This window comes from Vicia villosa, linkage group LG5 (assembly GCF_029867415.1).
Source record: "Vicia villosa cultivar HV-30 ecotype Madison, WI linkage group LG5, Vvil1.0, whole genome shotgun sequence".
Classification (NCBI taxonomy): domain Eukaryota; kingdom Viridiplantae; phylum Streptophyta; class Magnoliopsida; order Fabales; family Fabaceae; genus Vicia; species Vicia villosa.
The window spans coordinates 4,141,236-4,166,005 of record NC_081184.1 but is presented as its reverse complement, the minus strand read 5'-3'; the positions used below and the strand labels follow the sequence as shown (position 1 = coordinate 4,166,005).

At 33.0% G+C, this 24,770-nt stretch overlaps 2 protein-coding genes across 2 annotated transcripts; one reads left to right on the top strand and one right to left on the bottom strand.

The window, feature by feature from the left end:
• The first annotated feature begins 4,485 nt into the window (after nt 1-4,485).
• LOC131601189 (myosin-binding protein 3-like) lies at nt 4,486-7,174 on the top strand. Its single transcript, XM_058872958.1, has 3 exons — nt 4,486-5,519; nt 5,629-6,791; nt 6,905-7,174. Exons 1-3 carry the CDS (start codon nt 4,841-4,843, stop codon nt 6,962-6,964), a joined length of 1,902 nt encoding a protein of 633 aa, XP_058728941.1. The 5' UTR covers nt 4,486-4,840; the 3' UTR covers nt 6,965-7,174.
• A 5,161-nt stretch (nt 7,175-12,335) lies between these two features.
• LOC131601187 (root phototropism protein 3-like) lies at nt 12,336-20,789 on the bottom strand. The gene is made up of 3 exons (XM_058872957.1): nt 19,934-20,789; nt 19,281-19,582; nt 12,336-13,028 (listed from the first exon to the last, which is right to left on the bottom strand). The coding sequence occupies exons 1-3, from the start codon at nt 20,663-20,665 to the stop codon at nt 12,722-12,724; spliced, it is 1,341 nt and encodes a 446-aa protein (XP_058728940.1). The 5' UTR covers nt 20,666-20,789; the 3' UTR covers nt 12,336-12,721.
• Nucleotides 20,790-24,770: the final 3,981 nt, after the last annotated feature.

Sequence of the window (24,770 nt, the reverse complement as noted above, 5' to 3'; positions counted from 1 at the left end):
CTTCCCAGATCGCGTTAGAATTACTGTAACCAATCGAAACACCGTGCAACCACGAAATCAAAGTTCAATTTTTCTTGGATTTTTTAGAATCCGGCCATGGCCCTTGGAGGCCGACCCCCCTTATCACACAATCTTTTCCTCTGTTTCATAGTTAGGGTTAGTTATTCAGTTAGGAAGGATTAGATTTGTTGTTTGTTTTTTAGGAAAGATCTGATTCAGATTTGAGAAGCTTGCAATCTGTTCCTCTTGCCCATGAGAAGCGTGAGAATCTTGTAGAAAGGCCAATTTGATTTTTTTTTTTTTTCCTTTTTTTTTTATAGCCTAATAATAATAATAATTATTAATAGCAACAATATAAAATAATACTAACTAATATTCTAATAATTCTAATATTAACATATAATAATCTTGTAATTAGCAATAATATATATATAAAAAATAATAGAATGGTTAAATGAAATAAATGGGCCTAAAACAAATTGGGTCTCAAATATTTGCTATTCACACCTCCGTTTAAGGGCATTTTATAAGAGATCGGATTTAATAATAGATATATTAAATCCTATGACTCTTAATTTTTAACCCCCTTAATAAATTAAAACGAGAATGGTATCAGGTAAATTTTGGGGTATGACAATGAAGTTACGAAAGAAAATGATAAAATGATTGCAGAGCTTACAAGAAGAGAAAGAGCAATCTCCTGCAAGTTTTACAATTTTTCAGAGGTAAGTTACTTATAGAAAATTGTTTATATCCAAGTTTTACTTTTTTCTAGATAAGTTATTTATAGAAAATTGTTTATATGCAAGTTTTATCCTTTTTTTCATTATAGGATCTAATTACCTTTGAAAATGATGACCAAGAAGGTGTGACTATTGAAATAGCAAAAGTTGTTGTTGGTGAGTTGGAGATTATTAGAAGTTATATGTTTCAGTTACTTAAAAATGTTCTTTTTATGGGATAATTTTCATTTTCAAAAGTTGATGATCTAAACTTGACCTCCCTTCTTCGAACAATCTTAGAGTTAACATTGATTCTTGTAAGACTTGTACCTATTTTTATCTTTGTTGCAATCAACTATTCTTCTAGCTTAAATTTTAGCTTTTTTCCTTTATGCTCAAAACAAGACATTAAAATTTCAAATGAATCGTTGAAATGGTGAATAATTAGCATCACATTACTTAATCTCCCTATTGTACTAAATAGTGTTGGGAAGTTCGTAAGAGTCGGGAGAATCAATGAGACTAATGCTCTAGGACCACTGATTCATAAGTAATGTGGGACTTTAACCACTCATACTTGCATCCAACATTCTCCCCCACAAGTGTGAGTCTCCCACATCCTATAATAGGATCCAACACTGGATTCAGCCACCACTCTCCACCAAGCTGAACCACGGCTCTGATACCACTTGTTGGGAAAAATAACAAACATAAAGAAAAAGAGGAAAAAAATAACAACACAAGAACATAACATGGAAACTCAAAAAACAGAAGAAAAAAAATCACGGTCGTTGTCAATAGACAACCAGAGAAAAACACTATGTGAAAATTGTTACAACACATAATATAATCCTTAACTAACTCAGAACCCCAGTACACCCAATCCCCCGTTTTACCCGCACTTTTTTCGCGGGGCAGGGCAAAGTTATAGGCCCACTCCCCCTAATGTGCCTACCGACCGCCCCGTGTTACTGTGGGCTTTAGCGGGCATGAACTTTTTCATATAATTTTACTATTTTCAGGCCTAAAAGGTTCAGTGCTCGCAGGCTTTCCCTGCCCCACCCTCACTTTTTTGCGGGTCGGGACAAGGTTTTAGATCTGCAATCTCAAATATGCCCGCCCCACACCGCCTCATTTTTTCACGGGCTTTTGTGGGGCGGGCATGCCTGTTTTCCGCCCTTACATCTCATAACACTCTAATACAATAGTATATGATAATAAAGAAAGTCAAATACAAGCTTAACATGCTTTTGCCTGACGACTCTGATACTAGTTGTTGGAAAAAAAAGAGAAACACAATTACAACACTGCTACTCTTTTGGCTCAATTTGGGGATAAGAGTTCTTAGTATGCATTGTGGTTAAAGCTTTGTTGATCTTCCACATCATAAATGAAGGGTGGTGTTGTGAAAGAGTTATTGAGCTGCAGTCACAAGTTTCACTGTGCAGTTTGGGCTAGAGAAAATTGATGGAAGATTTTTTTTTTGACTTGTAGAAAGTTCAAATCAAAGATGTGTTGATACAATCAAGATTACACAATGTTGCACTCCAAATTTTGCCCTCATGCTTCTTACCCCAATGGGCTTGTGTTTCACACTCATATGCATATACCACTAAGTCATAACATTCACAATTATTCATTTCATTGAGCTCCTAAGGCAAGGGATTAAGAGATTTTCTCGTGATTTCGGTTTTCCCTACTCAAGGGTGATTTATTTGGTTACTACACTCAAGTAGAAGCACGTTGTCATACCTTTCATATATCTCCAATTTTTGTTTTTATTTTAAATAAGTGACATAGCCCGGTTGGTAAGAATTTGATTGTAAGAGGTACAAGAGCGAAAAGTCTCGGGTTCTCGAATCCCGCATATTTTCATCTTTTTGCATTTATATCTTTTTGCATTTATACTTGTTGCTAACTATACTTTCCTTTTTTGTTTCATTTTTACTTTTTAATATTAAATCATGAAAAATAAAAAAAAAATGTATTTTTTCTTAGTTTTTATTAATTTTCGTATTAATTAAAAATACATTTTTTAAAATAATCAATTTTCACTTTTATGCATTTTTTAGTTATAAAATCACCAAAAATCATAAAATATTCAAAAAAAAAAAAAATCTAAAAAAAGAAATTTCTAACTTTATTTTTTCTATTAACAGCACTTTTTATATCTTATATCTTAGAGAACAAGTAAGATTTTCTATTAAATCCAAAAAACTTCAAAAACCTTAAGAAAAAAAAAGGACAAATAATAGTGTCAAAAACTTTAGAAATATCAATTTTGAGAATTATATTACCGCAAAAACTTTTGAAAAAAAAGGACAACTAATAGTGTCAAAAGCTTTAGGATACTCACATCAAAGCTAATTATATTCCAATTCTTGTGGTAGAAAAAGATCTCAAAAACATCAAGAATTCAAGACAACTTCCTTAATTTTTCGAGCATAAGGAATAACTGTGATCATGTCATTGACTTGATCATTCACCATAATAGGAATGGTATGTATGGTTTCCTCTATTGGAACACTATCATGCAAAATAGAAGATTGGTTAAAAAAATTATTGAAATGAACAGTGATGTGTAACTTCAAAACTCCTCTATCTGTTAGTATGACATCTCATTGTTTATCTTGAGGGAAGATGCCGTTTGGTTCATCTGGACTGCCGCGATCCTTGTCTCTGTGCCGTAAAGAAGAAGTTGAGGGAACTTTGCTATGAATTGTCCATTTTTTATATATATTAATATTTGATGTTCAAGACAATTCATGTAAAATTAGTTCAAAGTGAATAAAATTTATTAAAACAAAATTTATAGTAAGATTTAGTTGGTTGCAATATATGTTTTTTAACCAGTATATCAAGTGTAGAAACTAATTAATTGATGTTTATGTGTGCGGTTTAGATGTCAGAGAGAAAAATAATATTTGAATTTAAAATGAAACAACCAATTTTGTGAATGAGAAAAGGCAAAATGTCAAAAATCTAATTAAGTTTAATAAATTAATAATATAACTTCCTTTTATTTATATATAAAATTCATCAAATTTTGTGGATCTCAAATATAAATAAGTCACTAAATTAATCAAAAAAATAAATTTTACCGATTATTTCATTTTCTATATTAAGTTGACAGCTACAATATAAATTTAATATGATAATTATTAATACAAAATATATTTTAGTAAATATAACTAATTTCTTAATCTATGTGATTTAAAACATTACAAATCAAGTTAAATAAAATCTACTATAAACTCTAGAAAAATTAATCAATATTTCTGAGTTCGAACTTAATGATAAATATATATCATATTATTAAATTTTTTAAAGAGAATTTTATGATTTATTATGATTCTTTCCGACTTAAAAATTAGTTTTTGTAATTTTTTTATATATATATATATATATATATATATATATATATATATATATATATATAGAGAGAAGGGATCATTTGACACCGGTGTCAAAGTATTAATTTTGACACCAAATCCTACCCCTTTATTCTTAACAATTCAAAGGTTAGGATATATTTCCTTAAAAAACTCATGTGTTAGTTATAAGTGAATGTATCCTAACCTTTGAATTGTTAAGAATAAAGGGGTAGGATTTGGTGTCAAAATTAATACTTTGACACCGGTGTCAAATGATCCCTTCTCATATATATATATATATATATATATATATATATATATATATATATATATATATATATATATATATATATATATATATTGTGTGTGTTGTGATGAGAGGGGTATAGCTTTAATAACACATGTCATGATGTCAATCTGAATATTCGTCTGTATACGCAATCATTTCATTTCCAACATCATCACTGTTCCTCTTCGTGTCTTTTCTTCCTGCGGTTTTCATCTCACCCCTTTCCTTCAACAAACAAACCATGGTATTCACTTTTTGTTCTATTTTTGTTTTCTTCTTCAACTTGTTCTATTACTTACTTTGATTCAAATCTTTGATTTTTCCTTTCTGTACTTCATGATTTTGTGATGTTTAAGTGTTTGGAACTATAAAGATTAGTTTTTGCTTGTTGGGTCTTGTTTGTTTTTTTTTGTTCTTTCTTGTTAGTTCATTGTTGAGACTTGAGACTTTAGAGTATGCATGTTGAGCTTGTGAAAATGGCTTTAGAGGAAAGTGATTCATGGAGTTTAGGAGGAATAATTGGATCCTTTATTGACCTTTTTGTAGCTTATGTATTACTTTGTGGATCCACTTTTGCTTTCTTTCTTTCAAATTTTCTTTGGTTTTTTGGATTTTATATGCCTTGTCCTTGTAAAGGGATTTTAGGTTATAGAAATAGCTATCTTTGTTTTCATATGTTATTGTTTGAATGGCCTTTGAGGAAGATATGCTCCATTCAAGTAATGGCAATGAAAAGGTTTCCATTTGATTTGGTTTGGGTCAAGAAAGATCATTCTTTAGATAATATCAATGAGAACAAAATGGTTGTTAATGTTGATGAGAAAACATGTGATAATAATAGTAATAGGGTTGTTGAATTGGAAGATGAGAGTTCGAGTTCGGGTCCGCATTTGAGGGAAATCGGGTATGATGTTAAAGGAAAGGGGGGTTTGAGTTTGAAACGTAGGTCAGGGTTTCGGCGTAGGAAGAGGAGTGGTTATGATTGTGGAAAAATCGATTCGGTTGTTCGTCATCATAGTTTTCAGTCTGATGTTACATTCACTTCCACGCCTTTTGACGGAAGCAGCCGTATAGTTATAGATAGATCCAGTCAGAGCTCGAATTCTGCGTCAGGGAAAGAAGAAAATTTACAATGTAAGTGAGAAATCTTCAACATAGTTATCGTTCTTTCGATGATTTCGATGATTTTTATTATACATGTACTGGATATTAGCTTATAGTTTTTTCTGTCCTGTTATTTTAGACGATGACGATGACCGGGCGAGCCATGAATTGGATGAAAAAACATGTCACAGTTACGAATTCAATGCATCGATAATTGAAAGTCCGGGACAGGGAATATATTCGTCGTCTTTGGAACACTACTCGAGTCCTACTGCTGCGCGAGATAATGTTCATATTGTTGGAAATGAAGACAACCGTATCAAGATGTATGAAAACGCGCTTGAAGAAGAGAAAGCGGCTTACGCGGCTCTTTATCTAGAGCTAGAGAAGGAGAGAGCTGCGGCTGCTACTGCTGCGGATGAAGCCATGGCTATGATATTGCGTCTGCAAGAGGAGAAAGCTTTGATGGAAATGGAAGTGCGACAATACGATAGGTTGATTGAAGAAAGAGTTGCTTATGATGAGGAAGAGATGAGTATTATGCAAGAGATTCTTATAAGAAGGGAAAAGGAGAATCTCTTTCTGGAAAAGGAACTCGAAAGTTATAGACAAATGTGTTTGGCGGGAAATTGTGAGTCGAAGTCTAAGTCGGCGGATGTACGGCTTAACGAATGGAAACAAAGGTCACCGCTTTCGTTTGAAATATATGATGATCCACCGCAGACAGAAAGTGTCGTATCAAATGTTAAGGGAGATTTTACCGATACAGAACATGGAGAAGAGCTGGAGAAGAACGCTAGACACAAGGATCAAGCGAGCGATGATCTGCATAGCTCCTTCTATGATACCGAATCTGATGTTCTCGACGTCCATGTTATTGATGACAACATCGAACATAAGGAAAAGGAGACTGAAAATTTAAGTAGCTCTTCATATAGTACTCTTTCAGACAAACCGATGAGTACACGTCTTGAACACGCAAGTTGTTCAGATGCCGACTCAAAATGCAAATCTATGCCTTTTGATACCGAAAGTGATTCTCCGTATTTGGTTCATAACGAAAAGTTAAGGATTGACAATGAGATTGAAGTTCTTGGAGAAAGGCTGAGGACAGTGAAGCATGAAAAAGAGAAATTGACTTTGTTTGCAGACAAAGGCGAAAACGAAAAAGGTCAGTTGAAGCTTTTGGATGAGATAGCTGCCCGTCTTCAACAAATTAAACAATTAAGAAAGCCTGCACGTGACGCCTCCTTGCCCCCTAGGCCCGTGCGTGGTGCATCGTTGCCCCCTTCATGGACTCAGGTATAACTTCACACTTGTTTTCTATCCGCAGTTAAATTTATGCTATTAAGGGTCTATGTGTCAGTACCGTGTCTGGTGTTTATATCTTAACCGATTTTTTTTCTTCATTTAAGGGGAGCGAGAGGAAGAGGCGGTGCCAAAGTGTGACCTTGGAGACTTGTGAAAGCTCCTAAATCATGAAGAGTTTGTTAATTGACATGAGGTTTCATTCATAGCCAAGAATCTTTGTAAACTTGTAAATGCTATGTGAAATGCCTCTTGTTGCCACTAGAATTCAGCAGTACTTCCGTTTACCTTGTTGTATGTTTTGAGAACTTTTAGTTTTTGTAAATAAATAAATGTTATGTGTCATCATAGTCAAACTAGTCACAGTTTGTTGCTTTTGCCTTTTTGTTGAAAAGCATGGAAGACATAATTGGTGTTCAACAACACCCTACCCACCAACACGAGCTGTGTTTTTTTAACATCAGATTGAGATTACTTTTCTATCTTATAGATCAAAATTGAGACTATAAATTTGGTCATTCAAACTGAGGCTTTTTTAAAGTTTGGAATTTTTGGAAAAAATCAAGTCCCAGGTATTGATAATTCATCCACCGATTATATTCACACAGTAGTTCGGAGAGTGAGAGAGTGTATTGGAAAAAATTATGTTTCATATTAGTTAAAGGTAGAGCTTACAAAGAGTTTATATAGATGATATCTCTCGCATTATAAGTTGATTTGTAAGGAAGAGTTAGGTTAAATTTTAATTCTATTATGGTAATCATGGACTTATTGGAAAAACTAAGTTTCATATCGACAATTCGGATCACTAATAGTTTATATCCAAGCACCCAGTCCAATATTTTGGGTTCGAACCTAGGTCTGAGTGTGCAATAGTGTTAAATTCTCACAAGGGAGAACTTTAGCGCTCATTGTGATCCTTTCTGGGTTCGAACTTAGGTCTGAGTGTGCAATAGTGTTAAATTCTCACAAGAGAGAACTTTAGCGCTCATTGTAATCCTTTCTGATTTGATGGTTTAGTCTCTGCAAATGCGCGTAAAGAATAACCGGTCAAAAAAAACTGCACAAACACAATTCTTGACCATATTTAATGTTTAAAGAAATTAAAAATTAAAAATATCTTTAGTCTTATTTTGAGTTCATTTTACACATGTTTTAGAGTATACTAACCAAAACATAGTAAATTAAGTGTCTATTTGGTGAGAGGATGAGTTTGTTGATTTTGATAAACTAATACTACTAGAAAGCTGATTTCTCATTACACACGTGATATGTTTAAATCTCAATCATTTTTAAAAACTCAGCCATGTGTATATCGGAAGGAGATCCTCTAACTTTGGATTCCCTAACTTCCTCTGACTTTAGGCAATTTTGATGAGAGAGAATTGAAAAAAACATGAAAATAAGGAGGGAAACTACATGAGAGAGAAAGCATTTTTAGAGTGAGATAGAGAGAAAGGTAGAGTGCAGTTCCCACCCTAAAGTTAGAAGATCCTTCTCCTGTGTATATCCCAACATCTTTGTTTTTTCAGTCAAAGAAAATACATGTTTATTTGTTTTTATATGTTTTGTAATTGCATTCATTTGATCACAACCATGTATGTTAGGAGGCTAAATAAATGAAGTACAAAAATTAAGAAAATGATCTAAAATTTTATACAAATTTCTTTAGTACATTACAAAAGAGGTAATATTCTAAATAAATATTAGTCAGGCGGAATAATTTTACTAACATTAAAATTTGAATAAAATTTCAATATTAAAACATTAAATAAAATATTTCTAAAATAATATTTTAAAATATTAAATAAATTATTTTACTTAACAATTTTCTTGAATCAGCTAAATCTAGTAATAGAGAAAAACTGTTTGATATCTTATAGTTTGGTTATATATTATATTTAAAACTATTATCAAATTATTAATTATGAAAAATAATGACATTAAATTATCACGTGATGAATATGAATTCAACTGAATTATAGAGTATTTTTTTTTTTTTAAAATTCTTTTCTAAAACGTGAACTAATAAGGAAAATTTGGTAAAAAGAGACTAATGGGAAAATTATACTCTTTTTTTATATATCTAGTAGTATACTCTCTTTTTATTAAAGTTTAAACACACCCATCCCTCCTTTTGTTTATATTAAAAAGGATTCTCTTATTCTTTGATATAAGTAGACATGTACTATATTTTAATAGTCTTATATTGAGTTTTATTCAACATTATAAAATTAATTTTTAAGAGGAAAGGAGTCACTATTTTTAATTTTATTTTCATTGTCGTTTTTCAAAGTGAACTTAACTCTCTATCTCAAGTGTGGGAATAAGGTAGACTCAGATAGACTTTGTCAAATTTTTGTCAAATTTGAGTATGACTTGCTAAAAAATTTAAAGTCTAAATTTAACCTATATTGATCTATTAACCTACTTAAAATTCTATTTCATTTGAATATTTGTAAATAAATAATTTATCTAATATTAAATATTTGTTTTCATTGAATCATTTGCACTTATCTATTAGCATAAATTTTGTGATATTATTTATATGAGATAATTTATAAAAATAAATTATGACATTGTTCATAAAAAATTTTCAACTTATTTTCATAAGTTCTTCAAGATAACTAAGTTTTATTTTTTCGTATTTTAATTCTAAATACAAAATACAATATAATAATTATAAAACTATTTATGTTAATTTAAATAAGTCGGTCTGATAGGCCTAAAAAACTTTTTTTATGTCTTGTGAGATATCCTTTTTACTTAAATAGGCTTATAAAAAAACCTAAACTTTTTCTATTTCAAAAAAGGTCAAGTCTAACCTAAGTCTGTGTATGCTATGTCGTAAGTCTATGTTAGTTTGTATGTCATATTCCCCCCTTTCTCACACATATTCATCTAATATTATTGGAATACACCTTCAAATATATATTTTTAGATATTTTGATGTGAATTATTCGAATCATGTTATCATGCTGTAGAAATCTTGTTTTTAAGTTAATGCATAAAGTCCTTTCAATGCAACATGATAATTTTTTCATTCCTGATGCAAAAAATAATGCTCCTTAATATATTTGGAAAGCCACGTGTCTCTCCGATATGTAGCAAGTGTTCAATATTTTCACTAGTTGACCTTCGTAAATAAGATCCCCCGAATATGTGAATCATACCCCTTGCAAACTTATTAACTCATTTAAGTGTGATGGTTTCTCAAATTCTCAAATAATCATCCACATTATTAGTGGATGTTTCATATGCCAACATTTAAATAATATCAATACATTTTTGTAGTTGTGAAAGACTAGATTTATTAGTTCCATCAAACCTAATTGGAAATACTCATTCCACTGACCAAGAGTTTCAACAATATGAAGGAACACGTGTTTATGCATTTGATACCTTCGACGAAAATGCTCATTGAATAATCAGGCATGTCATTCTTCATGATTCCTCTCTATATTCATTCTTCGTCATCAGAACATGTTAGAACTCATAACTTCTTCTTGCGCCAAACTTTCATAGAATATCTCACAAGTCTTCGTCCATGTCATCATTCATATAACCTATGAACATTTTTGCAATGTGAGAAGGATTGAAAGGACCAGTTTTTACAATGTTGGAAGAATTTTGAAGCTATTATGCATCTTAAGATTATTGTATAAGAATAATAATCAGTTTAAATAATATTACTCCCTCCGTCTCATAATAAATGTCTTATTTGAGCAATGCGCGGTTTTTAAGAAAATGATTGGATGTGTTGGTTTTAGTAAAAAAGTTAATGTCATTTACTAGAATACCCCTATTAATAGTAGTTGAATAACGTGAAAGTTAATAAATAGGGGTATAATAGTGGAAAAATAATAATGATTGATGCATTGGAATTGTAAATGGACAATTAATTTGAGACAAGAAAAAAATGCAAATGAGACATTTATTATGAGACGGAGGGAGTAGATGTGTAATTCAATTTTCAGCATGTGGTTATTGCTAGTTCATTGTGTGGTTATTGATAGCTCAACATGTGGTTATTGCTAGTTATGCATGTGCTTACTGCTAACTCTGTATATGGTTACTAACTAGAAGTTAGTTACTTAGTAATATGATCCTATATAAATGATGTAACACATATTTGCAAAAAAAAAACTCAATTCCATTCCAATAATACTTGTAGTGTTATATTTTTGCTGGGCCTTAAAGAGGGGCAGCTTACGAGGAAGACCATTATCGAAGCAAGCCTGTAACACCGTCAATCTACCCGTCCACCGACCACCAAGGAGAAGGAAGGACAAACTCTTAAGTCATACACACTCAATATCACCCATTACTACTCAGAGATCACTTCAATCCTAGTAGTTCTAACACCGTCAACTCACCCGCCTGCCGACCACCAACAGGGCCTCTCACCTCACGTGAGCAGGTCCCTTAAACTGCCTCAAAATCCACCATATATGATTACTTGCCACCGTGAGATAGCCCTCATCCTCAAACGTGTAATATACCTACTAGAGTACCCCCTGCATACGGAACACACATACACATGTTCTTTTTGGATAGTACAATACTTCTCTCTCTCTCAATTTATCTTCATCCTTTTATATTTTCCTTAATTTGCAAATAACCTGTAATTCAAGTTATCCAAAAAAATAATATTGAGTTTGAATAACAACTAATTTGAGTAACATTTATTTTGAATACCATATAATTTTGAATAACAATTAATTTGAATAACAACTCATTTGAATAATGGATAATTTGAATAACAACTAATTTAAATAATGACTAATTTGAATAAAAAGTAGTTTGAAAAATAACATGTATAATCATGTGCAAACACTTACATCAATTCTAAAAAAAATGGTGAAACTATCTTTCATGGTATTAAATTGGAATTTGGAGTTAGACGCTTCCACACACTTTTCTTTCTCTTTTCTTTTGGATACTTTTTGAATGACTTAATGATGTAAAAAAAAAAATGATAGATTGTACCTGCCGCTTGTTGGTGTCAATGGTTTAGAAAAAGACATAAAATTGAAATTCTTTATTCTCTTTTTGTGGACGGTTTTGATGAACCTGTGGGCCATTTGGGTTTTTTTTTAAGAATCTCCATACATCTTTCAATGTGAATTTTTCATGTTCATCTTAGTAATAGATATTATGTTTCTTTGAAATAATGTTGGTCTAAGAGCTCATGCTTCTTTTTGCTGCCACAACTTATTTGTAGCACCAAACACAATTTTGAACAGAAGGATTAATATTTTTGTGCCATCAACCTTTTAATATCATCGAATGATTATGTTGATAATTCTTGTCGCTACATAGATTTATTGTCCAAAAAGCAAAAATGAAGCTGAGGCAATAAATCTGAATCTATATCTCATCATTGTACACCAGTTGCACCGTGTGCAATGCAATTAGGGGATTCTCATTCTGGTCCCCTCTCTCTGTGCTATATATGTAGTGACAGTGTATCTCTTAACTTGCCTTTAGCATATGTCACAAGATGAATTTACCATCATAATACTATATCATGTGAACTTTGATTCATTCCAACATAAGCCATTGAATTTCTTAGTTTCATTCTCATAATTTATATTCCAAATACAATACTTTTGCATATTACTCCTCACAAACTAAACATCAACAAACAAACTTATTAACTACATTAATCAATTTGCTTAATATAATAAAACACAAACTATTAACTAATTCAATCATGCCATGCAACCTTCACTTCACTTCACTTCATCTTATAAAATTATCATCTGCAACCGCAATTGTGACTGCAATATTGCAGAGACTTCCACATCATCATCGTAATTCGTAACTCCAATTACTCGCGCACATTCGTGCTCAATTTCCTGCAATATCAATAATCGCGACTCAATCATAACTCATAAGTCCAACCGCAATTCTAATCATTTTCAAGATAAAGATTTCCTCCACCTATTAGGAGTAGTCCTACCTTTGACATTAACCAACCTAGTTTTCATATCAGAACTAGCAGCAGGTGTCTGTCTTCCAAACTCAACCTGACCATCACCATCAACACCACCATCTCCTCCTCCTTTTCTTCCTTCCAATCCACTCTCTCCTTTACCAAAACCACTCACTCCAAACCTCTTACTCCATTTAAAAAACCCTTTCTTCTTCTCAACCATTCTCTCCATCTGAGCCTGCATTGCATTGCACTGATTCTGCAGCCTATGGACATCTTCCCTCAGTTTCTTTTGTTAGCATTATTTTGTTTTGGATCTTGATATTATGTTTTTCACGGTGTTTTAATTTCTATGAATGAACAATAAAAACGTACCCGGATCCATAATGGCGATTCTTGAAAGCAATTGTTCTCTCCTCTCTTCCTTCTTCCTTATGTGTATCCTTGATGATGAAGATACTTTTGTATATTTGTAAGAAGTGAGAAGGAATGAGAAAAGTTGGTATTTCTTGCATAAGGGTGTCCTTTTATAGACACTTTATTCCAACAATCACATCCTATCCCAATAGTTACGTCCCAACAGTCATGAAGAGAGAGAAGAGGGATTTGTATTTTGAATTTCAAAATAAAACCCCTTGGCTTAATTACCAATTAAACCCAAACAATCATCACATTTAGGTATCTTTATTTAAAGCCAATATTTATTTACATGAGTCAGACCTAATTAATTAATAAATTAATATTAATCCAATAATCTCCCACTTGACTCATGTGACAACTTGATGTTTCAATCTTATATCATAATTGTGCACCATTCATTTAAAGCACCAAGTCATTTTCTTTAATGAATTGAAATAATCGGATCATGGCGGTCACAAATTATTCATCAACTTGATTCCTTCCATGTATCACAAACCAATTCAATTCAAATAACTTTAGGGGATACAATAATGTGTCTTTCATGTCTTTTCAAAGACACCATAGTCATCACATATTAATAATAGCATTTATAACATAATATGGATAACAAACTCAGCAGAAACATAACTTTAATTGAATTCACAAGTGTCATACAATACGAACATTAAACTATACATGTATATATACCAATTATATAATGTTAACAAGGACTTTTACATAATGCCCATCCTTTCTATATGGCCAACAAATGTCTTGGGCGGTAAACCTTTAGTTAACGGATCCGCTATCATTAAATCTGTACCAATATGTTCAAATGACACCGTTTGTTTCTGCACTTCTTCTTTCACTGATAAGTACTTCAGTTCCATGTGTTTAGCACCTTTGGAATATTTATCATTCTTAGAGAAGAAGACAGCTGCAGAATTATCACAATAAATCCTTAGCGGCCTAGCTATACTGTCGACAATACGAAGCCCTAAGGTGAAGTTCCGCAACCACAATGATTGAATTGTGGCCTCAAAGCATGCCACAAATTCTGCCTCCATAGTAGAAGTAGCAATGATGGACTGCTTTCCACTCTTCCAAGATATTGCTCCTCCAGCCAAAAGAAAAACATATCCAAATGTGGATTTTCTTGAGTCCACGCATCCTGCAAAGTCTGAATCTGAGTAGCCAATCACTTCAAGGTGATCTGATCTTCTATATGTGAGCATGTAATCTTTGGTTCCTTGTAAGTACCTAAGAACTTTCTTTGCAGCTTTCCAGTGATCCATTCCAGGATTACTTTGGTATCGACCTAACATACCAACAGCAAAACTAATATCCGGTCGGGTACATGTTTGGGCATACATCAAGCTCCCAACCACTGATGCATAGGGAATATATTCCATTTCCTTTCGTTCTAATTCATTTTTGGGACATTGCATTTGACTAAATTTATCCCCTTTCTGAATAGGAACTATACTTGCGGAGCATTTATCCATTCTGAATCTCTCTAATATTTTATTTATATAGCCTTTCTGAGACAATCCCAACAATCCTTGTGATCTATCACGAAATATTTCTATTCCTATCACATATGATGCCTCACCCATATCCTTCATTTCAAATTTATTGGAGAGAAACTTCTTTACATCATGTAATAAAGCAAAATCATTGGCAGCAAGTAAGATATCATCAACATATAAAACTAAAATTATGAATTTGCTCCCACTAACCTTCATATAGATACACCGATCTACGGTGTTCTCTACAAAACCATATGACAAAATAGTATTGTTGAATTTAAGATACCATTGTCTGGAAGCTTGCTTTAGTCCATATATTGACTTCTTTAATTTACACACTAAATTTTCTTTTCCTGTAGTAACAAAACCTTCGGGTTGAGCCATATATACTTCTTCCTCTAGGTCACCATTTAGAAAGGCGGTCTTCACATCCATTTGGTGAAGCTCTAAGTCATAATGAGCCACCAAAGCCAAAACAATTCTCAAAGAGTCCTTTTTTGAAACAGGAGAAAAGGTTTCTTTATAATCAACACCATCCTTTTGAGTGAAACCTTTGGCGACAAGTCTAGCTTTATATCTATCAATATTGCCTTTCGAGTCCCGTTTGGTCTTAAAGACCCATTTACAACCAACTCGTTTTGAACCTTTAGGCAACTCAACTAGATCCCATACATTATTGTCACGCATTGACTTTAACTCTTCTTTCATAGCATTGAGCCAATTTTCAGAATTGTCACTTTCCATGGCTTGTTTAAATGAGACTGGATCCTCACCAATGCTCAAGTCACATTCATGTTCAAGTGAATAAATAACATAATCATTTGAAATAGCTGGTCTTCTTTGCCTTTCAGACCTTCTTACCGCTATTTCTTGTGTTTCTTCGATAACTTGTTCTTGCTCATTACTGACTTGTACATTGTCAACCGGTTCATCAACTATATGTTCATTTTGTGGGTTTTGAATATTAATTTGTTGTCTATGTGTGTTGTACGACGGTACTACAACAACAGGGAGAACAACCTGAGAAGATTCTTTAGGTGAAGAGGGTTCTCCACGAGTCTCCATAATATCTACTTTACGTGATTTCTCACTCCCACTGAACTGGCCATTTTCAATAAACCGAGCATTACCAGACTCAATTATTCTCGTACTATGATCAGGACAATAAAATCTATACCCTTTTGATTTTTCAGGATACCCAATGAAAAAACCACTAATGGTTCTTGCATCAAGCTTCTTTTCATGTGGATTATACACCCTTACTTCAGCTTGACATCCCCAAATATGAAGATGTCTTAAACTAGGTTTCCTTCCTGTCCATAGTTCATAAGGAGTCTTAGGAACTGCCTTGCTAGGAATCCTATTAATCAAATACGCAGCGGTCCTTAATGCGTAGGTCCACAATGATAATGGTACATTACTATAATTTAACATTGACCTAACCATATTCATGAGAGTACGATTCCGCCTCTCAGCCACACCATTTTGTTGTGGTGTGCCAGGCATAGTATATTGTGCACATATGCCCCGACTTTCGAGGAACTTTGCAAATGGGCCTGGACATTGTCCTTTCTCATTATATTTTCCATAATACTCACCACCTCTATCAGACCTCACTATCTTTACTTTTCTATCTAATTGCCTTTCCACCTCATCAATGAATACTTTTAGCACGTCCACTGATTGAGATTTTTCATGCAATAAATACAAGTAACAATAACGTGAGAAGTCATCAATAAAAGTGATAAAATACTTTTCGCCTCCCCAAGAAGGGACATCGAAGGGACCACAAATATCAGTGTGTATCAATTCAAGGAGTTCACTGCTTCTTGTAGACGAATTCTTAGATATTTGTTTGGAATGTTTTCCTTTAATGCAATCCAAACATATATTCCAGTCACCAAAATCTAAAAGAGGTAATACTTCATCTTTCATTAACCTCGTTACTCTTTCTTTAGATATGTGACCTAATCTTTGATGCCACAAATAAGCAGAACTCTCATTATTTTTACTTCGCTTACTACCAACAACATGTTCAATATTAAACAGAGATTCTTTAAAATTATCATCAAGATTAAAACGATATAAACCATCAATTAAAATACCAGAACCATAATTGTATGAATCTTTAAATAAAGTAAATACACCGTTTCCAATCTTAAAATTAAAATTCAATCCATCTAACTTTGCAACAGAAACTAAATTCCTAGCACATCCAGGTACATAAAGACAACTTTTCAGATCTATATGATATCCAGTATCCAAGACCAATCTATACGTCCCTATTCCTTCTATTCGTGCCTTCATTCTGTTTCCCATATAAAGAAAATTTTCACTTCCTTTTATGGTTTGGATCGAAAGGAATCCCTGCATAATATGTGACACATGAGTAGTCGCACCCGAATCAAGCCACCAAGTATTATTTGGTACTTCAATAAGATTTGATTCGAAATTTATGGAAACATAAAACATACCTTTCTTTTCGAACCACATCTTTCTCTTAGGACAATCCTTCTTGAAGTGTCCGTTCTCCTTACAGAAATAGCACTTCTTTTCCTTTTGGACTCCACCATCATTAACCTTTAAAGGAGATTTTCCCTTTTTCTTGTCCTTCTTGCCGGGCTTAACCTTACTGCAACTGGCTCCATCGTGAGTCGTGAGATGAACAGAATGATCCTTCATCTTCTTTAGCCTCCCTTCTTCTTGAACCAACATAGCTTTAATTTCTTGAAAGTTCCATTTTTCTTTGATGGTGTTGTAGTTCACCTGGAACTGTCCAAACTCAAGAGGAAGCGAGTTAATGATAAACTGTACAAGAAAAGATTCATTCACGTCCATACCTAAGGACTTCAATTTTGCCGCCAAATTTCCCATTTGTGTCACATGATCATGAATGGGTTGAGACCATTCAAACTTTTTAGTCGTCAACTCACTCATCAAATTCCCCACAACAGATTTGTCAGTAATTTCAGAATTTGAATACTCTTTCACATTTTTCATAAATTCCCTTGCATTTTCAGTGTTGGGTATAGATGGCTTAACATTGTCTGCCATCGTCATTCTCATCAAGTTCAAAGACAACCTGTTGGACCTTTCCCAAGCCTCAAAAAGAGACCTTTCATCTTCGGTACTATCCTCTGTAATGGCCGCGGGCTTTTCATTCATTATCAATGCCATATCCAAGTCCATAACACCCAGTTGAAACTGAATCTTTTCAGACCAATCAGCATAGTTCAGCCCATTGAACTTTGTCATTGCATTGCCCAGAGCAAACATATTAGTAGCAACTGCAAACATTTAAAACGCGCTCATACGTTAGTGCTTTGAATAAACTTCAAGGATTCAAACCAATTACCTTTAAACATGTATCTAAATTCACCTTTGGGTGATTCATAAACACATTTTAATAAAATAAACCGATGCAAAATGAAGAATTAGTCATACTCAAAATAACATGCATGTCTATCTTTGGATATACAAGCAACGAGTAAATAAATACTTTAATTTCATTAATTATAAGTCATGATCCATCTTTGGATGATCTATATATGTCTTATAATAATTATAATTTAACATGAATATGTTATTCATATCAAATCAAAATTCATTTTCATAATTTAGAATCGTAAACTTTAACGAATTCGATCACTTTGGTGATTAACAAATTCTCAATATAATAATTCTAAAGTAATTAGTTATATATAATATATAAAAATTATTGTAATTTATGCACAGGAAGCAACTATACTAAAACGTTAATATTCGCCCTGGTTAATATAAAAGTTCATTACTATCCTGCACTGTTACTATGTAATAGTTACTATATCATCATGTTACTGTTAATGCAATTCCAATATGTCATATTAGAATTGTAGAATGATATATATCACATTTTTGGAACAGTGCGTTTGCATACTAACACAGTATGAGAATTGTCTTTACCTGTAATCAACATTATTGGTACTACGCTAACGTATATATAAGCAGTAGGGTAATACGAAAACTATCACAACTAATTTTATTTTCTATTAACGTTGCAATTTGAAATTTTCAACATATATATTAATAAACTTTCATAATTTAATATAACTTTCATACAAGTTAATAATTACCGGAAAATCATAATATCGGTAACCTTGCTCTGATACCAACTGTTAGCATTATTTTGTTTTGGATCTTGATATTATGTTTTTCACGGTGTTTTAATTTCTATGAATGAACAATAAAAACGTACCCGGATCCATAATGGCGATTCTTGAAAGCAATTGTTCTCTCCTCTCTTCCTTCTTCCTTATGTGTATCCTTGATGATGAAGATACTTTTGTATATTTGTAAGAAGTGAGAAGGAATGAGAAAAGTTGGTATTTCTTGCATAAGGGTGTCCTTTTATAGACACTTTATTCCAACAATCACATCCTATCCCAATAGTTACGTCCCAACAGTCATGAAGAGAGAGAAGAGGGATTTGTATTTTGAATTTCAAAATAAAACCCCTTGGCTTAATTACCAATTAAACCCAAACAATCATCACATTTAGGTATCTTTATTTAAAGCCAATATTTATTTACATGAGTCAGACCTAATTAATTAATAAATTAATATTAATCCAATATCTTTATCTCAACATGCTGAGCATTCATTTCGCGCTTCGATAAACACCTTGCCGTTGGAACTGCCTCGAGTCCAAATCCATTTGTTGGACTTCTGGTTATACTCATTATGGATCCACTCCAATCAATGTTGTGACTGTTGTTGTGTCTGTTGAGCTTTGTTTGTTCAGAAAGAAGGACTTGAATTACTGCTCTCACCGGAAACCGTTCGTTTTGCGCTGCATGAAGTGATGCCTCTTGTGTTAGTTTCCTGCAATCTATTAGTCTGCATAGACCTTTCCTTTCTTGCTTTGACACACTTGGATGAGCCTATTACGAAAAAAACCATAATTAGTATATTCCGAACGATCTCAAGCCATCTGACCACTATGGCTACGAGGTATTGTCCGTTTTGGCTGCCAGAGCCTCTCAGGGTTTTGTCCTTTGAAATAAGTTTGAAGTGTATGAATGTTGTATATAATACTAGCGTCCAGACGGACACGAAAGGCATTAACAATTGCATATAATACTAACGTCCAGAAGGATACAAAAGGTATTAACAATTGCATATAATACTAGCGTCCAGACGGACACGAAAGGTATTAACAATCTCATATAATACTAGTATGCAGACGGACACGAAAGATATAAATTGAAAGTTCAAAGGTAAAGAAAACATACTTTTAGGTAAGTATCAATGGCTCTATACAAACCATCATCAGTATTTCTAGCATGACTTGGAAGAGAACCAGCAAGAGTAACAAACTCATCCAAACTCAAGTTAGCATCAACAGCAGCTTCAGCAAGATAAGAATCAACCAACTTAGCAACTTTAACCAAAGCAGCACCACTTTTAGCACCTTCATTATCCAAACTAACAAACCTCTTAACAAGCCTAATCACAAGTTCAAAATCCAAAAGTGTTCCACAAGTGTGACTAAAAGAAGGTATAACAAGTTCTTTCAAACAAGCTTGATCTAACTGCCACGAAATTCTCTTCTCAAGCTCTTGTCTATAGCTTCCATCCACACCAACCATATTAGCAGTTCTCAATAGCCTAAGCAAGAAGTTACATGGAATTGAGTCTTTCTCTGGTGGTAGAACATTAACTAAGGTTTCTACAAAGAACCTTTTCTTCATCCATAAAGCTGTTACACTCTCGGGCGATGACGATGTATCTTCAAATTGTGTTACACCCTTTTCAGCTAAGTCAGGTAGCCATTTGGAGGCATAGTGTGTGATAATGGAACCGATTAAATCGGCCCGAACGCCTTTTGCTTTGATTCCAGAAAGTGTTTTCACAAAGTAATCCATGTCTAGAATGCACGCATCGTCGAACCAGCATTCTGAGGTGAAATTTGATGGTGATTTTGGATGGAAATTGGATTGTTCTGTAGAAGATTGGTTCTTCATTTCTGTCAGAAGCTCAAATAATGTAGTGGAACAACTTTTTTATGTTGTAGTATCTGTCTTTGACATGTTTGCATTATAAACTATGTGGAAAAAGTTACATATTTATATCAGTGTAATTACTATGCACCAGTGTAAAAAGTTTTTTCACATTCTTACAATTATATTTCACTATGGAGAGAGATATTTGATGATGTCCTTTAGAAAATACTATAACAAAATGACATCATGATGAAATGATATAATTCTCTTATATTTCAGGAGGCTCTGTGTAGTTTAACTATAATTTAACTGTGGAGTTTTATAAGTTTTATTTAGTCACAGTTTAATCATGACAAATCTGTCATGAGGTCCAATTTGGCCACGGTGGCAAATTTTAGGCCATATGCTGCTGCAGTCTATCATACACACTCTTAAAGACGACTCTGGTCATAAAACTCAGATGTGTGCATGTATATGTTCATTTGACGTGATTTAATAATTGAATATTTTTAAAATAATCCAATAAATTTTATAATTTTATATTTTTAAAAACGGACATATCGGCGTGTTAGTGTTTGTATCCGCGCTAGTATATATGTATTAGATTTATTCTTTTGACATTATGGAAATGAGATTTTAGTGTGAAGATGAAGACAGGAATGAAGAGGATGGATAAGGTATTTTGTTGAGAAAGGAATGAGACCACTCATAATAAGGCCGTTTATTCTTTCCTTATGACAGAGAAGATATCATATTTTGTTCATATCTTTCTATGCAGGCACAAAACTAATTATTGCACTCTCAAACTTGAAAGGAACATGAAACAGACACCTTTGTTCTTTCCCTATCTCAAGCATGTGTTGAGTAAGAAATCTGGATTTTATTCCATTTATATTTGCAGATTACTATAATAAGGAATCCAATAAGGATAATAAGCAAAGGGACAGTGAAAATTTGTTTGATATCTTTATAGGACAATGCTATATATATTACATATATTTGAGATGGGGTGTGACTTTTGTTTAGAAAAAAAATGAAGGCCTACTACACTCTCTGGAAGCTACAACTGGACACAAGAAGGAATAAACATTGTCTATCAATATAATTTTAGCCTTGGAAGGTTTTTTTTACTAACTTATCTTAATTATGAGCTTCTTTTTATAGTTTATAAATGTATTAGAAAAATATGTGTACGGGTCAAAAAGTAAAAATAAAAATTGCATGTGTGCATTATATTCCTATAATGGTAGAGAATACTTAGAGATTTAGAGATTTTAGTAGGTTTATAAAAATTTGCCGTAGTTAAGGTTTGTCCACGACGGCAAGAAGTTCTATATGGTGGTTCTGCAGTGGTTTTAGAAAATCTGCTCACATGGGATGAAAGACTTTGTATATAAACGTCATACTTTGGATGTTATGCATAAATTATCATCTATCGTTTCTCCAATTAGGGAAAAAATATATATAGCGGCCTTTTGGGTCTAGGGTGTAGGGAATCCTGAGAGGCAGTAACTGCTACCCCATGATTAGGGGAAACTCTTGACTACTTATTTTCTAGGGAGTCGTGATATGACTTCTTCTCATATGACTAATAGGAGATAACAGTACTATACACGTCACTTGCTTCAAGGGAAACTCCCACATTCTGTGAAGATGTCGTCGGACGATATCACGCCATGCAGGGACCCTAGAGTCACCCCTATTGGAGACTTTAACAAAAATAACACTACACAGTCCCTTAAGCACGAGGGCTTGTAAATGGGCGAAGTGCTTTAAAGCTTATCTTGGGTTTCGTCTCGTGGCATCGGGTATGACCCTTTTGTTTTAGGAGGTGCGTCCCTCAGTTGAAGGCGACCTTATTAATGGGAGGTGTCTCCCTTAGTCTGGGATGACTCTCTCAGCTGAAGGCGACCGGGAGGTAAGTCCCTTAACTTAGGGCGAGTCTCAATTGAAGGCGACCTTATTAGTGGGAGGCGAACCCCTCCTTTTATTTGCATAAGCCCCCTAATTGAGGGGTGAGTTGTAACACCTGAGGTCGGCGAGGGGGTGAAGTGATTATCGGTCCACAAGGCATGACAATGAGCGACTCCTAGCAGTTTTCAGGCAAAAATCGAATTCACATATGAAAGTGACTGCATATTGAAGGAAAGCTTATAAGGATTGATTGGTACTACCTATACCAACAAGATGCATCTTCTTTTCGGTATCCTAACAAATAAGAACTCCATAGTTAAGCGCGCTGACTTGAAGTAGTATTTGGATAGGTGATCTTCTGGGAAGTTTCCAGAATAGCGTGTGAGTGAGGACAAAGCATATTAAAAAGACTCGTGTTGATGTGTGGGTTCAGTTGGTAATCCTAAAAGTAGTCTGGGACCTTACATGAGTCATCTCCCATTACCATATGTCTCATTAATAGCTAAAATGTCAGCTGAGAATGTCAATCAATCATTCAGATAGTCACACTTACTTCTTATTAATGTAAGTAATGATGGTCTTTTTATCGATACCTTAAACGCTAATGACACATGTCATAAGTGTGCTAAGCTTTTTAAAATTATGGGGGAACCTAAAAGCTCCCTTGTGGCTTTAACTCTCTTAAATAAGTTTCTCCCTCCATTCCATTGCTCTATTTTTCTCCCATAATTTTTGTGAGCTCATATGAAAATGCACATCTCTTCCACACCCCTGATTCTTTGTTCACAACCTTCATTTTGTAATGAGTAGGTTTTTGAAGAAATATTAGATATATGGTTTAGGTTAGCGCAGGGTTGTAGGTTTTGAAGGTTATAGTCATCCTCGTTGACGATTGCGACGATGGTGGTGATTTTTTTATCTACTATTTTCTCAAGAACAAAAAGACAATGGTTGCCCCTGCTGTCGTGCCGAAAGACATTGAGGACATTGGATTTATTATGCTTTTGACGAACATATACTCCATTTTCGAATAGAAGTGGAGGTTTCCTCTTCAGAAGATGAGGATGTGGTTATTGTTTAGACTTTTCGCCAATTGAGAGGGTGACCACGTCCGTCTCCTAAATAGCCTATTTTTTAAGAGAAAAATATGCTATATATTTTTATTATTATTATTATTTTATTTCATTTAGTATCACCATTTGATCAATTATTTTAACGGTTGAGATTTGGTGTCAAATTAAACTTTGACACCTTGGTGTCATTTAATTTTATATATAAAAGGTTTGTCTAACATATGAACAAATCTACATATAGTTTACTAGATTTGATTTTTTTCAAAGAAAAATCCAGTTGATAAGACAAACAAGAATACTATTCTTCATATATGAAATTGTGGCCACCTGCTGAACACAACTCACCAGAATGTAGTGATGATAATAATGTAGCACTCGTATAGATTCTTCTCAAACATAGAAATGGATATTTTTTGGTTTTTTTTTTATATATAATAAAGATGGCCTAGGCCTAATATTTTTGGGATTTTTATAACTAGGTTATATGGAATTGTTTCATTTATCTCAATAAATACTCATAAAATACAAAAATAATAAATTTTAGTTATTTTGAAGAACATGTAAAAATAAGTTAAAAAATCTTATGAATAATGTCATAAGTTGTTTTCATAAATTTTTTCAAATAATCTCACAAAATTTATGCTACTATATAAGGTCAAAAAAAGTGTGCTTCGGTTGACTTTAAAAAATAAAACCAAACAAATACGGTTTGAATTGTTGGGTTTGTTCGATTTTTTACAAAAAAAAAAAAATATTGAGCCCTACATACACATATAAAGGAAAATATAATTTTGTGTTTAATCGTTCATACATTACCATAAACAGTTTATAATTGTCAAGATAAATTTATAATTTGACACATAAAAATGCTCTTACAATTTTATCTTAAGTCTAAAGAATGATATACATGAAGTTGCATTCGTAAATAAATATTATACAAAAAATACGATAAAATATATTTTATCAGAATAATATTTATAAATTAATAATAGTTTGTTTTTGATGCTATGTAAATTAAAATAAATATTATATAAAAGAAATAATAAAATATACATATAATATTAGTTGATTTTTCTTTAAAAATTAAAAAAATATATATTAGTTAATAAGATTTTGTAACATAATGTAGTTTGTTTTGC